The sequence below is a fragment of the Coregonus lavaretus genome (assembly GCF_964263955.1).
Source record: "Coregonus lavaretus genome assembly, chromosome: 7".
Taxonomy (NCBI): domain Eukaryota; kingdom Metazoa; phylum Chordata; class Actinopteri; order Salmoniformes; family Salmonidae; genus Coregonus; species Coregonus lavaretus.
In genome coordinates this window covers 32,344,794-32,362,951 of record NC_139994.1, presented here as the reverse complement: position 1 = coordinate 32,362,951, position 18,158 = coordinate 32,344,794, and the positions used below count along the sequence as shown (strand labels likewise).

Below are 18,158 nucleotides of genomic sequence, written 5' to 3'. Positions count from 1 at the left end.
AAGGCTGGAATGGGCTACAAGACCATCGCCAAGCAGCTTGGTGAGAAGGTGACAACAGTTGGTGCGATTATTCGCAAATGGAAGAAACACAAAATAACTGCCAATCTCCCTCGGCCTGGGGCTCCATGGAAGATCTCACCTCGTGGAGTTGCAATGATCATGAGAACGGTGAGGAATCAGCCCAGAACTACACAGGAGGATCTTGTCAATGATCTCAAGGCAGCTGGGACCATAGTCACCAAGAAAACAATTGGTAACACACTACGCCGCGAAGGACTGAAATCCTGCAGCGCCCGCAAGGTCCCCCTGCTCAAGAAAGCACATATACAGGCCCATCTGAAGTTTGCCAATGAACATCAGAATGATTCAGAGGAGAACTGGGTGAAAGTGTTGTGGTCAGATGAGACCAAAATGGAGCTCTTTGGCATCAACTCAACTCGCCGTGTTTGGAGGAGGAGGAATGCTGCCTATGACCCCAAGAACACCATCCCCACCATCAAACATGGAGGTGGAAACATTATGCTTTGGGGGTGTTTTTCTGCTAAGGGGACAGGACAACTTCACCGCATCAAAGGGACGATGGACGGGGCCATGTACCATCAAATCTTGGGTGAGAACCTCCTTCCCTCAGCCAGGGCATTGAAAATGGGTCGTGGATGGGTATTCCAGCATGACAATGACCCAAAACACACGGCCAAAGCAACAAAGGAGTGGCTCAAGAAGAAGCACATTAAGGTCCTGGAGTGGCCTAGCCAGTCTCCAGACCTTAATCCCATAGAAAATCTGTGGAGGGAGCTGAAGGTTCGAGTTGCCAAACGTCAGCCTCGAAGCCTTAATGACTTGGAGAAGATCTGCAAAGAGGAGTGGGACAAAATCCCTCCTGAGATGTGTGCAAACCTGGTGGCCAACTACAAGAAACGTCTGACCTCTGATTGCCAACAAGGGTTTTGCCACCAAGTACTAAGTCATGTTTTGCAGAGGGGTGAAATACTTATTTCCCTCATTAAAATGCAAATCAATTTATAACATTTTTGACATGCGTTTTTCTGGATATTTTTGTTGTTATTCTGTCTCTCACTGTTCAAATAAACCTACCATTAAAATTATAGACTGATCATGTCTTTGTCAGTGGGCAAACGTACAAAATCAGCAGGGGATCAAATACTTTTTTCCCTCACTGTATGTAGAGTATATAGAGGGAGCACTGCATGTTTGTGACATTGTATTGTTTGGAACAGTGCTTATGTATGACTCAACAGTATATCAGAGGCTTACAGCTTGCTGTGTGCTCGAGTCTCATGACTGAACTGAAATTCCAAAGATAAATCTCTCAACTCATAAATAGAAGATAAAGGACATCTTTATTTAAAGAGTCGCTGGTGGGGTTAATGAGGTACATCCCGTATAGTACAGTACACACTCCTCCCTCCCAGTGACTCATAGTGAAAGCCTGGTGTCAAAAGAGAGAGAAGAACCCCCTAGAGACACACTTGAACTGTTCCAAATGTTCCACTCCGGAATATCTTCAAGGACAATCAGATAAATCGTTTATATTAAGAGGGGCTGTGTGAAATCGATTGCTGAAGGTGTTATCTGTGCTCGCAAAAATGGCTGGTAATTAGTCACGGCTAAAGGAGCATTAGAGAGAGAGCAAAATGGATTTCATCTTAATATACAGTGCCGTGGAAAAGTATTTGCCCCCTTTCTGATTTTCTCTATTTTTGCATGTTTTTTTATACTGAATGTTATCAGACCTTCAACCAAAACCTAATATTAGATAAAGGGAACCTGAGTTTACAAATAACCAAAAAAAATGATACTTATTTTATTTATTTAATTAACAAAGTTATGCAACACCCATTTCCCCTGTGTGAAAAAGTAATTGCCCCCTTACACTCAATAACTTGTTGTGCCACCTTTAGCTGCAATGACTGCAACCATTCTACAGGAGAATGTCAGGCCATCCGTCTGTGAGCTGAAGCTGAAGCGCAGCTGGGTCATGCAGCAAGACAATGATCCAAAACACACAATCAAGTCTACATGAAAATAGTTAAAAAGCAACACATTTGAAGTTTTGGAATGGCCTAGTCCAAGTCCAGACCTAATCCCAATTGAGATGTTGTGGCAGGACTTGAAACGAGCAGTTCATGCTTCAAAACCCACAAATGTCGCTGAGATAAAGCAGTTCTGCATGCAAGTGGGCCAAAATTCCTCCACAGCGATGTGAGAGACTGATCAACAACTACAGGAAGCATTTGGTTGGAGTCATTGCAGCTAAAGGTGGAACAACCAGTTATTGAGTGTAAGGGGGCAATTACTTTTTCACACAGGGGAATTGGGTGTTGCATAACTTTGTTAATTAAATAAATACAATAAGTATACATTTTTTGTCATTTGTAAACTCAGGTAGTCTTTATCTAATAAAAGGTTTTGGTTGAAGAACTGATAACATTCAGTATCAAAAATATGCAAAAATAGAGAAAATCAGAAAGGGGGCAAATACTTTTTCACAGCACTGTATTTTCACTGAACTGCAGATACAATAGCTCCTGAGTGTCTGTCTATTTCTCTCTCTCCCCTCTCTGCATGCTATCTTCTGATAGCTAGTCAGACCACTATCCTGATGCATGGCTAGCTAGACTTTGCCAACGCTGGTGCTAGGCCTAGGCCTGACTTAAGTCCTATAAGGACACTGTTGGCAGGTGTGCTTTTTGGAGCAGCTTTGCCATTATTTGTTTGTGCATAAACCTCAGCAATAAGGCAATTGAGTAAACCGCAGCTGTTGACTAAGATTGGATTAGTGTATTCAAAGGTAATCTGCAGGCAAACTGGCTGTGAGTGATTGACCTTTCCCTGTTGGGTTGTGTACTATACCTCTGAGTCAGGGCCAGATGTGTTAATAATTATAATAATAATAATAATTAATAATAATAATTAGTCATTTAGCAGACGCTCTTATCCAGAGCGACTTACAGGAGCAATTAGGGTTAAGTGCCTTGCTCAAGGGCACATCGACAGATTTTTCACCTAGTCGGTTCGGGGATTAGAACCAGCGACCTTTCGGTTACTGGCACAATGCTCTTAACCACTAAGCTACCTGCCGTGTTAGTTTGGAGATTAAACTACTGCAGGGATTGATAATGTCAGCCAATCAGCTCTCCTAGTTCAAAAACAAAAGGAAAATCCTCCCATGAAAAACTACCATATGTTCTTTCAGTTGAGGCTCTTGAACCTTATGCCTCTTCCAAAGCTTTTCAAAGGCATCTTATCAACCAACCACCACTGTTTAAATATGGCTACGGCTTGTTTGATCGGCTCTGACAATGTGATTTCATGTGCTTTATTACAGAAGCTCAAACAGAAGAACCAACAGCTGAAGCAGATAATGGACCAGCTCCGAAACCTCATCTGGGAGATAAACTCCATGCTGGCTGTTAGGAGTTGAACGGCAAACACGGCGACACAGAGAGTGTGACACACAGGCACGCATACATACAGTGGGGAAAAAAAGTATTTAGTCAGCCACCAATTGTGCAAGTTCTCCCACTTAAAAAGATGAGAGAGGCCTGTAATTTTCATCATAGGTACACGTCAACTATGACAGACAAAATGAGGAAAAAAATTCCAGAAAATCACATTGTAGGATTTTTAATGAATTTATTAGCAAATTATGGTGGAAAATAAGTATTTGGTCAATAACAAAAGTTTCTCAATACTTTGTTATATACCCTTTGTTGGCAATGACACAGGTCAAACGTTTTCTGTAAGTCTTCACAAGGTTTTCACACACTGTTGCTGGTATTTTGGCCCATTCCTTCATGCAGATCTCCTCTAGAGCAGTGATGTTTTGGGGCTGTCGCTGGGCAACACGGACTTTCAACTCCTTCCAAAGATTTTCTATGGGGTTGAGATCTGGAGACTGGCTAGGCCACTCCAGGACCTTGAAATGCTTCTTACGAAGCCACTCCTTCGTTGCCCGGGCGGTGTGTTTGGGATCATTGTCATGCTGAAAGACCCAGCCACGTTTCATCTTCAATGCCCTTGCTGATGGAAGGAGGTTTTCACTCAAAATCTCACGATACATGGCCCCATTCATTCTTTCCTTTACACGGATCAGTCGTCCTGGTCCCTTTGCAGAAAAACAGCCCCAAAGCATGATGTTTCCACCCCCATGCTTCACAGTAGGTATGGTGTTCTTTGGATGCAACTCAGCATTCTTTGTCCTCCAAACATGACGAGTTGAGTTTTTACCAAAAAGTTCTATTTTGGTTTCATCTCACCATATGACATTCTCCCAATCCTCTTCTGGATCATCCAAATGCACTCTAGCAAACTTCAGACGGGCCTGGACATGTACTGGCTTAAGCAGGGGGACACGTCTTGCACTGCAGGATTTGAGTCCCTGGCGGCGTAGTGTGTTACTGATGGTAGGCTTTGTTACTTTGGTCCCAGCTCTCTGCAGGTCATTCACTAGGTCCCCCCGTGTGGTTCTGGGATTTTTGCTCACCGTTCTTGTGATCATTTTGACCCCACGGGGTGAGATCTTGCGTGGAGCCCCAGATCGAGGGAGATTATCAGTGGTCTTGTATGTCTTCCATTTCCTAATAATTGCTCCCACAGTTGATTTCTTCAAACCAAGCTACTTACCTATTGCAGATTCAGTCTTCCCAGCCTGGTGCAGGTCTACAATTGTGTTTCTGGTGTCCTTTGACAGCTCTTTGGTCTTGGCCATAGTGGAGTTTGGAGTGTGACTGTTTGAGGTTGTGGACAGGTGTCTTTTATACTGATAACAAGTTCAAACAGGTGCCATTAATACAGGTAACGAGTGGAGGACAGAGGAGCCTCTTAAAGAAGAAGTTACAGGTCTGTGAGAGCCAGAAATCTTGCTTGTTTGTAGGTGACCAAATACTTATTTTCCACCATAATTTGCAAATAAATTCATTAAAAATCCTACAATTTTAGATTTTTTTTTCTCAATTTGTCTGTCATAGTTGACGTGTACCTATGATGAAAATTACAGGCCTCTCTCATCTTTTTAAGTGGGAGAACTTGCACAATTGGTGGCTGACTAAATACTTTTTTCCCCCACTGTACATACACACACACACACACACCACAGACTGGAAATATGACAAGGTCCCTCTGAGGCTGATGCTAAGGCTGCACTTTAGAAATGCGGGCTTTCACAATATACCACCCTCAGTCCCACAAGAAGAGTTGAGAGAGAAGAAGAGGGGGAAGAAAGCAAAGAAGAATAAAGAGAAATGCAATGGGGAAATGCTGATATACACTGACCGGCCAATTTATTAGGCACACCCATTTAGTACTGGGGTCAGACCCCCCCTTGCCTCCAGAACAGCCTGAATTCTTCGGGGCATTAAACAAGGTGTCGGAAACGTTCCACAGGGATTTTGGTCCATGCTGACGCGATGGCATCATGCAGTTGCTGTAGATTAGATGGCGGTACATTCAGTAGGCACACGATCACCAACATTGGACAACTGAGGAGTGGAAAAACATTGCCTGGAACATGACAGCGAGTTCAATTTACTTGAGTGGCCTGCGCAGTCCCCATACCTCAACCCAAAGATGCTCTATTGGGTTGAGGTCTGGGGACTCCCAGGCCACTCAAGTAAACTGAACTTGCTGTCATGTTCCAGGCAATGTTTTTCCACTCCTCAGTTGCCCAGTGTTGGTGACCGTGTGCCCACTGGAGCCGCCTCTTTTTGTTTTTAGCTGATAGGATTGGAACCCAGTGTGGTCGTCTGCTGCAATAGCCCATTCGTTACAAGGATCAACGAGTTGTGCGTTCTGAGATGCTGTTCTGCACACCATTGTTGTACTGCGCTGTTATTTGTTTGTTTGCGGCCCACTTGTTAGCTTGCACAATTCTTGCCATTCTCCTTCGACCTCTCTCATCAACGAGCTGTTTTCGCCCACAGGACTGCCGCTGATTGGATGTTTTTTGTTTGTCACACCATTTTTGGTAAAGCCTAGACATTGTCGTGCGTGAAAAGCCCAGGAGGGCGGATGATTCTGAGGTACTGGATCCGGCGTGCCTGGCACCGACGATCACACCACGCTCAAAATCGCTTAGGTCACTCCTTTTGCCCATTCTAATGTTCAATCGAACAGTAACTGAATGCCTCGATGCCTGTATGTCTGCTTTATACAGCAAGCCACGGCCACGTGACTCACTCTCTGTAGGAGCAATCGATTTTCGTGAACGGGGTATTGTACCTAATAAACTGGCCAGTGAGTGTAGTTATCACCTACAATATGGTTATTAAGAGGACTTTCAGAGTTGTGGTTTGAAAGACTATAGTCATGACTTTCAGTATAATTAAAATCAGGTCTAAATGCAGGACAATATGTAGACATTTTATATATTATTTAATCCCTATATCCTAAAATATTTGACAAATACTAAATTTACCCATTTAGAGGGGTTTTGAAGTTCGATTTCCCTCAAGATGTTTTTATACATTCTTAAACCATTTTAGGTAAAAGGATATACAGGGCGACATTTTCGTGGTGCAGAAGAGCACAGATCTGTTCAAAAATACTAGGGCACATTGTTGAAAATAAGTTTCAAATTAAATCACTGGCAAATTGAAGTTTGCATTATTTTTCCCCGCACAGATCTGAGATCTTTTGCACCACGAAAATGGTATTGTGTGGTAAAACGAAGAGGGAGTCTTATTGTGTATTGTATTTTTTCTGTTTTGTGTGGTTGGCTGCTTGATGTAAAAGTGTCAATGCAGCATCTACTGGACTTTTTATGATCATCACAATGTCTCGTTAACTTTTGTACTTCTATGGCGCTATAAATCCTGCTGTGATTTAGGCCAACACTGTTTCTTTCTGTTCTATTTTTATATCTGTGTTCTCACTGCTCACGAGGACAGCCAGATCAAGTGGGGAAGTTTCTTTGTGGGGTTTTTGGATTGTCCCCAGGCTTTAAAAGCTTTTTTAAATTACTGGCAGAAACAGTGCCGGCCCAGCCAATAAGCAACATTAGGGTCCCGCAGCCACTGGGACCCCCTGACCCTTGGATTGAATCCCGGTGTTATTATACTGATGATTTGTCGGGACAGATGGTTTGTTTACATACAGTGCATTCGGAAAGTATTGAGACCCCTTCACTTTTTCCACATTTTGTTATCTTATTCTAAAATTGATTACATTAATTTTTTCCTGCATTAATCTACACACAATACCCCATAATGACAAAGCAAAAACAGGTTTTTAGACATTTTTTGAAATGTATTACAAATAAAAAACTATCACATACAGTACCTGTCAAAAGTTTGGACACACCTACTCATTCCAGGGTTTTTCTTTATTTATACTGTTTTTTACATTGTAAATTAGAATAATAGTGAAGACATCAAAACTATGAAATAACACATATGGAATCATGTAGTAACCAAAAAAGTGATAAACAAATCAAAATATATTTTAGATTCTTCAAAGTAGCCATCCTTTGATGACAGCTTTGCACACTCTTGGCATTCTCTCAACCAGCTTCATGAGGAACGCTTTTCCAACAGTCTTGAAGGAGTTCCCACATATGCTTAGCACTTGTTGGCTGCTTTTCCTTCACTCTGCGGTCCAACTCATCCCAAACCATCTCAATTGGGTTGAGGTCGGGTGATTGTGGAGGCCAGGTCATCTGATGCAGCACTCCATCACTCTCCTTCTTGGTCAAATAGCCCTTACACAGCCTGGTGTGTTTTGTCAGGTCATTGTCCTGTTGAAAAACAAATGATAGTCCCACTAAGCGCAAACCAGATGGGATGGCATATCACTGCAGAATGCTGTGGTAGCCATGCTGGTTAAGTGTGCCTTGAATTCTAAATAAATCATAGACAGTGTCACCAGCAAAGCACCATCAAACCTCCACCATGCTTCACGGTGGGAACCACACATGCGGAGATCATCCGTTCACCTACTCTACGTCTCACAAAGACACGGCGGTCTCAAATTTGGACTCATCAGACCAAAGGACATATTTCCACCGGTCTAATGTCCATTGCTCGTGTTTCTTTGCCCAAGCAAGTCTCTTCTTCTTATTGGTGTCCTTTAGTAGTGGTTTCTTTGCAGCAATTCAACCATGAAGGCCTGATTCACGCAGTCTCCTCTGAACAGTTGATGTTGAGATGTGTCTGTTACTTGAACTCTGTGAAGCATATATTTGGGCTGCAATCTGAGGTGCAGTTAACTCTAATGAACGTATCCTCTGCAGCAGAGGTAACTTTGGGTCTTCCTTTCCTGTGGTGGTCCTCAAGAGAGCCAGTTTCATCGCTTGATGGTTTTTGCGACAGCACTTGAAACTTTAAAAGTTCTTGAAATGTTCCGTATTGACTGACCTTCATGTCTTAAAGTAATAATGGACTGTCGTTTCTCTTTGCTTATTTGAGCTGTTCTTGCCATAATATGAACTTGGTATTTTACCAAATAGGGCTATCTTCTGTATACCAACCCTACCTTGTCACAACACAACTGTTTGGCTCAAATGCATTAAGAAGGAAAGAAATTCCACAAATTAACTTTTAAGAAGGCACACCTGTTAATTGAAATGCATTCCAGGTGACTACCTCATGAAGCTGGTTGAGAGAATGCCAAGAGTGTGCAAAGCTGTCATCAAGGCAAAAGGTGACTACTTTGAAGAATCTCAAATATAAAATATATTTTGATTTGTTTAACACTTTTTTGGTTACTACATGATTCCATGTGTTATTTCATAGTTTTGATGTCTTCACTATTATTCTACAATGTAGAAAATAGTAAAAATTAAGAAAAACCCTGGAATTAGTAGGTGTGTCCAAACTTTTGACTGGTACTGTAAGTATTCAGACCCTTTACTCAGTACTTTGTTGAAGGCAGCGATTACAGCTTTGAGTCTTCTTGGGTATGATACTACAAGCTTGGCACACCTGTATTTGGGGAGTTTCTCCCCTCCTGCGTTGTCTTGGCTGTGTGCTTAGGGTCGTTGTCCTGTTGGAAGGTGAACCTTCGCCCCAGTCTGAGGTCCTGAGCGCTCTGGAGCAGGTTTTCATAAAGGATCTCTGTACTTTGCTCCGTTCATCTTTCCCTCGATCCTGACTAGTCTCCCAGCGGGCTGTCATGTGCCTTTTACTGAGCAGTGGCTTCCGTCTGGGCACTCTACCATAAAGGCCTGATTGGTGGAGTGCTGCAGAGATGCTTGTCCTTCTGGAAGGACAGCTCTGTCAGGGTGACCATCGGGTTCTTGGTCACCTTCCAGACCAAGGCCCTTCTCCCCCGGTTGCTCAGTTTGGCCAGGCGGCCAGCTCTAAGAAGAGTCTTGGTGGTTCCAAACTTATTCCATTTAAGAATGATGGTGGCCACTGTGTTCTTGGCGACCTTCAAAGCTGAAAAATGTTTTTGTACCCTTCCGCAGGTTGTGCCTCGACACAATCCTGTCTCAGAGCTCTACGGACAATTCCTTCGACCTCATGGCTTGGTTTTTGCTCTGACATGCACTGTCAACTGTGGGACCGTATATAGACAGGTGTATGCCTTTCCTAATCAATTGAATTCACCACAGGTGGACTCCCAAGTTGCAGAAACATCTCAAGGATGATCAATGGAAAAACAGAATGCACCTGAGCTCAATTTCGAGTCTTTTTTTGCTTTGTCATTATTGGTTATTGTGTGTAGATTGATGAAGAAAATGTTTTATTTAATCAATTTTAGAATAAGGGTGTAACGTATCAAAATGTGGAAAAAGTCAAGGGGTCTAAATACTTTCCGAATGCACTGTAGGCGATGGTTTCTACGGTTGTGGCTGGATGGAGTAGGCCTACAGCTCCATTTAGTTGTTGCATCGGAGACAACTGTTGTTGACAACTGTATCATTTTAGCTAAGCCTCACCCTAACCTTAACCTCAGGTTCGATTCAATCTGTATCGCGGAAGATCCGCATTACACTGTAAAGGTCATTTCCAATTAGGTCGACATATGTAGCGTTTACCGTGAATGCACTCTCTGCGAACGCGGAAACATTGCCTTTAAAATTTTAATTGAGCTATAACGTGGATATCCCGCGATACCGATTGAATCCAGCCCCTCATTCTCCTAATCTGCTATGTTAATTTACCTAACCTGCGGAGTTAGTTCTCCTAACCTGCTATGTAAACAAACCATCAGTCTCGACAAATAATCAGTATCACATCGGCCTCAATCATGTTCTGAGGGAAGCTCCGCCTCAAGAGCAGAACTAATGTGATTGGTTGGATAAAAGTAGGTGGTTTACAGGTGAGAGTCAAATAAAAAAAAGCCCTTGGAGGACATTACATGCGTTGCGACCCGCTAGATCACCAGTTCAAATCCGGATTCAGACTTTTGTTTTCCAACCTTACCGAACATTCTTAACTAATTACATTTAGAATCTATTAACTTTCAAAATGTCTGACTGAACAGCTTTAAAATATGTGAAAACACCAGAGCATTAAATAACTACTGGTCAGGAATGTGGGGTAGGTAGCCTGTTACCCCAGGTAGTCTTCTTACAATCACTGGGTAAGCCCATGTTGGCTAAAATGTTTTAGATTGATAGGTAAATTAGTCTAGCCAGCTATCTAAACCTTCTAGTAATCATGGCTGAATTACCAACCAGCTATGCAGGGAACGTGCCCAGGGGCCCTGACCTCCAGGGGGCCCCCATTGATTTTGTTAGTCACTCTCTCCAAGATGTCATATGAATATGGCATAAGCCATAGCAAAATGTGTAGAATTGCAGGAAATGTGCTTTTAAACGGCAAACCTTTCTATCAAACCCATGGCCTAAAGTTGATGTTTTTTTGCACATAAGTCTAGGGCCGGCTATGGGTGGAAAGATTGAGACTGTGGCCGACAACAGAGAAAGGGAGGGGGGATAGTACCGTACATGTCGGATAAAAAATGCTTTTATGCTCAAATATTGAGATAATAACCCATCATATCGAAGTAACTTGGAGTCACGCGATAACATGTTGTGTGGTCCTCCCACTACGACTTGTCCGGGAAAGTATGCAGTTTATTAGGATACAGATGTAATTAATTTCACAGGGTGGTGAAAGTGCAAGGTGATGAGCCTTTGCAATAAATATCGAGGGTCTTATTCTGGTGACATGATCATCGATGCTTGGCTGCCGTTTGACAAATACAAATAATCTCGTTCTTTTGTCCATAATAATCACATCATGTAGACTATATCCGCACTGTATCTGCAAATGGTTGGCTAGATACCAGCGTGGACACACTATATAACGCAATGTTTTTGTAAGAAAACCATCAGTTGGCAAAGGGTAATATCTACAAAACGTCCACTCTGTTACAGATTCTAGTTTTGGAAACAACTATTGAGATCAAATGTTTAAATCGATAAGAACATTTGCAGGACAGACATTTCAAAACCTTGTTCCTTATTTATTTTTGGACTGTCTGTTTTGCCATTTATGAATGTGTTATTCAATGTGTTTCTATGGGCTGTAGCAGTACAGGCAAACTTCAATGTTTCATCAAAAAACATTTTTATATCCTTTTTGTTATACCTACAGGGGTCCTAAAATTCTAAATCAAATGGCTAAATGATACATTTTATGACAATCTTAAAACATTTCCATATGTTAGCTTAGTAGATATTGCAATCCAACGGCTTAGACCTACAGGGGTAAAAAAATAAAAAAATAATAATTTACCTGGTCTATTCTGTAATGTAACTCAACATTACTATGCTTAACAGTAGGCTACACATTGCCTCAAAGCAATAAAGAATAGTCACGCAGCAATGATCAATTAATTTTTATTTTTATATAAATCATTCTTACAAAATTGGCATGTTTCTATTTCATTTACCTCTATAAAAGTCATTTGTTAATTACAAGGTAGGCGGGAGGAAGGCATCAGGACAGCTGGGAGCAAATTAAGTCATTACAAAATATCTTGTCTGTCTGATACAGTTAAGTACTGATAAATAATTCCATAGAAGTGGTCATGCAGGCGCGTTGTTGGTCGTCACCACAGTTTAATATCCAACAGAAAAGAGTGGTCACGGATGAATGACAGCGGTGATGAAACTCCAGTGTATGTCAAGGTGAATGAGAGCCCTATATGGTGCTCCTCTTCTGACTGACGGTCAAAATGGCAGTTTGTTACCATGAGCTCAAAAACCTAAATTTTATAAAAAGGCACAATCAAGGACAGATAACCATCCTGCACATCCAATCACACTGATACAGATGCCATGCATTGGTAAACCATAGAATGTCTGGTATCCTATGGTTTTATGGAAGGACATGTTTAAATGAGAGTTGTATTACAAGGTCATATTTCTATTTCATTCAACATTACTGTTTTGAGTTGAGTATATTTGTACCAGATATGACAGTCAGAGAATCGACAGTTTCCCCAAATACATCAATGAGTATGCAGATGTGGACAGTGACACAAAAAACATTATGGTGAATCTAAGATACATATTACAGCAACAAACGAAAACCCTCGATCTGTTCAAGAGACCCAGGTGCCATTGTTGCTTTTGTTCACATCGAAATGCTCACAGCAAATCCAATTCTAGATTATTGGTATAATCTTGTCTCCATGGTGATTACGAATTAAATGACATGGTAACACAAATGTATTTCTATATAGGAAGATTTTAAAAGCAAAAGGGATGTTTTTATTCCGTGGAAATAAAAAAATATATATTGGCAACAATGTGAAAAAAATTAAAGAAATGTACATCTTACAAAATCTGATTTTTTTTTTGCTCATCAACTGTTCCTTCAGCCAAGAAATCCTGTTATTTCCCCCCGTCATTTCATACTATACACTGTCTGGTTTTGCTCACATATGAAAATAAATATACATGTTTATGTACAGAAATGACAGTTAAGGTCTTCTGAAATGTCTCTGGTTTTGCCCGTGAAGTCAATGTGCAAGGCTGGGGACTTTCGCTCTTGAGATAATATAACAAGTTCGTTCAGACAATCATAGATAGAAAAAAGCTTGATACGAATTCAAACAAAGATGGTTTACTGAACTTCAAAAGGGGACCAGATGCGGGCCAACATTTTTCATAATCATTGAGATGCCTGTCTAGTGCCAAGAGATCCAAGGCTTGCTGTAAGTCAACATCAAATACAACGTAAATCTCTCTTGGCCAATATCAAGTCATACAAGTTCATTCCAAACTCCTTCTCCCGAGTACATTTCCAGAAAGAAAATACATGATATTGAAAAATCTAGTGAAAAAAACAATATATTGACAATAAACCAGCTTTGAAACTGTACTAAATCTAACTGTACTGCAGTATTAAGTGTTATGCTGATAATATCACGTATGACATTGTGAAAATGACAAGAGTGGATGGGCCAGGCCCACCGATGACACAATATCAACTCATTGGCATATACACTTAGTGGACACTGACCTCCATTGATTGTATCCTGATATGGAAGGTGAAAACAACTAAATCAATGTGAAGGAGTCTACAACGACCTCGATAAGAAATGACGCGGATACAACGAAGGGGGAGAAGAAAACGGATTGTTGAGCTTTGGCTCACAGCTGACACACTATTGGCCGGTTTCTCGGAGCCAGATACAGCCTAGTTCTGAACTAAAATGCACTTTCAATGGAATATCTCCATTGAGAATAATTTTTTGTTCCAGGACTAGGTTTAATCCATGTCTGGGAAACTGGCCTTTTAAGTTCAGTCACCTTCACAATAAAAAGGCAACTAAAGCACACTACGCTCCTTTAAGTCTTCAGACATTCAAGTACCTGTTCGAGTGGACTGGCAGGGCTCTGGTGTGGTACAAAGACAAAAGCTTGTTTACAATGGGATATCACTATAAAGTAATGAGCTTCCACATCTCAAAGCTATTTCCTTGAAATTGATCAATAAAATAAAGTATAGAGGTTTTTCCTATTCGACCATAATACACATTACCACTAACTGGCTACAAAATGTGTCAGGCCAAATGTAGTTGAGCTGGGATGAATCAGTATTGTGAGTACAACAGCATCACGGGAAGACTAGGAGCAACAGAAATTATGGACAAAGAGGGTACTGAAGAACATTACAATGACAAGGCTAGGTGAAAGGGAGCTGGTTGTCTTTTCACTGTACGCCTAGAGCCAAAGGGTCAAGGTTGTGGGTCACTGCATCCAGAGCAGAGTCAGACATGATGGAAAATATAGAGACAGACGGTTTCATCAAGGGCTGCTCCCCAGGGAAACCAACACTTCAAATGAAATGTCTTTCTCTAATTAAACAGAAAACATATGTCCTCTGACGAATGGTGTAGGAGATGGCTCTGTCTATCGAATGGCTTTGAGGCTTCTATTTCTCCAACATCATTATGATGAGGGAATCTAGGAAGAACAACGAATATTACAGAGGGCATTTCGACTAGATAGCATCTTCTCCTGCTTTCGATATCGATTTACGGGAAATATGTGCAATAAGAAATGTAAAAAAGGCAGCCCTAAATGTGAATTTCGAGGACATGGCACAACAGACGCATTTCACATTTAAATTTCAGAAATCTGTAACACTCCTGTGGAAATGACGCAGGCAACTAAAGACCTGTTTAGGGTCTAAATTTAGCATAAACTCCTTCTGCCACGGTATTGCTCATAAGCAATTCAGGGATAATAAATGGGTGAAAAGGGTTTGGTTTAGAAGGCAGTGTTCTGCTCCATTTCATCCAGAAATGTTCATGTTGCTCATTCCGACGAAGGGAAAGTACTCTGTTTGGGCTTATGGTGGGATGAGCCTACTTTGAGCCTCTGTACAGATACTGGCGCTGAACTTCTGAGGGGAAAATAAAAAGACGAGAAGAAAAGTGAAGGAAGGAAAAAGGGTACATTTAAAATGTGATATGCTTCTGGCTTATCGTTGCGACAAAAATAGAAATCTAACACCAGAAAATTAAGGAATGAGCATAGAGTGGATGTTTCTGTGGGGTTTGTGACTGCCTCATGGCAATATGAGTGCCACCATTTGAAAATGGTGGCTTTTAAACCGTCCTTCCAGTAAAATAATTTAATTTAATCACGGGACAGTTCTTAGGACGATAAGACCCCAAGGCTTCAGACCAGTGTACACATGGGAGGGAAGTATGGTTAGAAAAATAACAAAAGTAATGGAGGAACATGGTTTCCCAGGGTCCAGAGCAGGGGCTGGTGGTGAGTGTGTCAGGGGTCCTGATGCAGACATAGGGAGGTCATGAAGGAGTCAAGATGGGGTTAGGAGGGGTTGCATTGAGTCTAGGTTACCAGCCCGGGGCAGATCTGATCTGAGGTTGGGTTGCCATGTTGGACACCTCCCTTCCTCTACCATCCTGCACATGTGCAGAGAGTGGCAAGAAAAAAAAAAGTATGTCGTAATTCGCTCCTTGGTGGCATAAAATAAAATAAATCTAAGAGTCTCATCATCAGTAGTGTCTTTGTGTGTGTTTATGTGAACATACTATAGATCCGTATATTCTTTGAGTGTATACTTATAGTTCTCCAGACACCGCCATTTTGCTTGTCAAGTCCTGGCGCTGCTGTGGTCATTGGCAATGTGCTGAGTGGAAGACCGAGCTGTAGCGCCGCCTAGGATCAGGCTCCAGGTGGCTGACTGTCCTACTGCCACTGTCGTGGTCCTCCTTCGGCTACGGCTGCTCTCCACAGAGTCTCTGGCTGTTACCGCTTCTACCGCCTCCCACGGCCTCTCTGGCAGGGGGCGCACATCCTGTCAGAGTCTCTCGATGTCCCTGTATTTCTTGCGCAGGATGGAGACCTGGTCCTTGAACAGCACCGGGTCCAGCCTCATTTGGGAGTGGACCAGGGGCATGCCGCCAAACCAGCTGGCGAACTTGTTCATGCACGTCTGCCGTTGGGCGAAGTGGTCCGGGTCGGCCCAGCGCGACGCCCGTGACGACTGCACGGCGGGAGGAGAGAGAAAGAAAAAATGAAGATAAGTTATTGTTAGATCATAGAAGCATGTCATGACACTAAATAATATCAGGGTTTCTCAAAATGGTGGGTGGGGACTAGAGCTGGGCGATATGGAGAAAAAGTAATATCGCCGTAAATGTAACTATTTTGCTCGATAACAACAATATATATATATATGTTTTATGGACAGTTACTTTACATTAGCGGCAGGGCAATTATTATTATCTAGACAATTATTTTCCAATGCTAAGTAAGACAACTGAGATGGTAGCCCATGATCAAAAAATTAAGCTAATTCATCTAACATCATATACAGGAAATGCATGATTGATATTTTGATGTGCAACCTGTCAAAATAGGAACCAGAATTATCAGATTTATTTTTGGCTCTATAGAGAATTTGACAACATATTGGCCTATGTTATTCAACATCTGAGGAAGTGGGAACTAAAAACACTTAGCTAGATTGCTAACTCTAAATATGATATTGCTGCTAGTAGGCTAATTTAGAATATATTAGTAAAATGTAGGCCAATGTCCTACAAAAACTTTCCAGTGCTAGGCCTAGGCTACTTGATGTAGGCTATTCACTGCAAATGGCGCGTCCGCATCGGCTCTGGGGCACCTCAAAACCATACTAACTACAGCCTACTCCGGTTGTAAAGTGGTGCCACAAACTCAGTATTAAGAGGTGAAAATTTTATTACAGTGCCTTCAGAAAGTATTCATACCCGTTGACTTATTCCACATTTTGTTGTGTTACAGCCTGAATTCAAAACGGATTACATAGATTTTTCTTATTTCACCCATCTACACACAATACCCCATAATGACAAAGTGAAAACATGTTTTTAGAAATGTTTGCAAATGTATTAAAAATTAAATACAGAAATATCTCATTTACATATGTATTCACACCCCTGAGTCAATACTTTGTAGAAGTACCTTTGGCAACGGTTACAGCTGTAGTCTTTCTGGGTAAGTCTCTAAGAGCGTTCCACACCTGGATTGTGCAACATTTGCCAATTATTCTTTTCAAAATTCTTCAAGCTCTGTCAAATTGGTTGTTGATCATTGCTAGACAACCATTTCCAGGTCTTGTCAGATTTTCAAGTAGATTTAAGTCAAAACTGTAACTCCGCCCCTCAGGAACATTCACTGTATTCTTGGTAAGCAACAAGTGTAGATTAAGCAACTTGTGTTTTAGGTTATTGTCCTGCTGAAAGGTGAATTCATTTCCTAGTGTCTGGTGGAAAGCAGACGGAACCAGGTTTTCCTCTAGGATTTTGCCTGTGCTTAGCTCCATTAAGTTTCTTTTTTATCCTGAAAAACTCCCCAGTCCTTAACGATTACAAACATACGAATACAATTATGCCGCCACCACTATGCTTGAAAATATGGAGAGTGCTACTCAGTTGAATTGGATTTGCCCCAAACATAACACTTTGTATTCAGGAATAAAAGTTAATTGCTTTCCAAATTGTTTGCAGTATTACTTGTGTGCCTTGTTGCAAACAGGATGCATGTTTTGGAAAGTTTTTATTCTGTACAGGCTTCCTTCTTTTCACTCTGTCAATTAGGTTAGTATTGTGGAGTAACTAGAATGTTGTTGATCTATCCTCAGTTGTTTTCTCCTATCACAGCCATTAAACTCTGTAACTGTTTTAAAGTCACCATTGGTGTCTTGTTAAAATCCCTGAGTGGTTTCCTTCCTCTCCGGTAACTGAGTTATTAGGGACGCCTATATCTTTGTAGTGACTGGGTGTGTTGATACACCATCCAAAGTCTAATTAATAACTTCACCATGCTCAAATGGATATTCAATGTCTGCTTTAAAATGTTTTACACATCTACCAATAGCTGCCCTTCTTTGCGAGGCATTGGAAAACCTCCCTGGTCTTTGTGGTTGAATCTGTGTGTGTGGGGTACAGAGACAAGGTAGTCATTAAAAAATCATGTTAAACACTATTATTACACAGAGTGAGTCCATGCAAGTTGTGACTTGTTAAGCACATTTTCACTCCTGAACTTATTTAGGCTTGCCATAAGCCCATAACAAAGGGGTTGAATACTTATTGACTCAATAAATTTCAGCCTTATATTTTTAATGAATTTGTACAAATGTCAAAAAACATAATTCCACTGACATTATGGCGTATTGTGTGTAGGCCATTGACAAAAAAAAACTATATTTAATCAA

At 41.4% G+C, this 18,158-nt stretch overlaps 2 protein-coding genes across 2 annotated transcripts in view; one reads left to right on the top strand and one right to left on the bottom strand.

Annotated features, from left to right (window-relative positions):
- The window catches only part of LOC311132173 (mediator of RNA polymerase II transcription subunit 30-like), a 35,447-nt gene extending 31,949 nt beyond the window's left edge, over window positions 1–3,498 (top strand). Inside the window, exon 5 of the mRNA XM_084165391.1 lies at window positions 3,350–3,498. Within this exon, the coding sequence (XP_084021517.1) occupies window positions 3,350–3,445 (96 nt within the window). The 3' untranslated portion in view covers window positions 3,446–3,498. The remainder of the gene's footprint in view (window positions 1–3,349) is intronic.
- Window positions 3,499–11,793: 8,295 nt separating this feature from the next.
- LOC311132119 (exostosin-1b-like) overlaps window positions 11,794–18,158 on the bottom strand; it is a 139,396-nt gene continuing 133,031 nt past the window's right edge. The window contains exon 11 of the mRNA XM_084165323.1: window positions 11,794–15,941. Within this exon, the coding sequence (XP_084021449.1) occupies window positions 15,756–15,941 (186 nt within the window). The 3' untranslated portion in view covers window positions 11,794–15,755. The remainder of the gene's footprint in view (window positions 15,942–18,158) is intronic.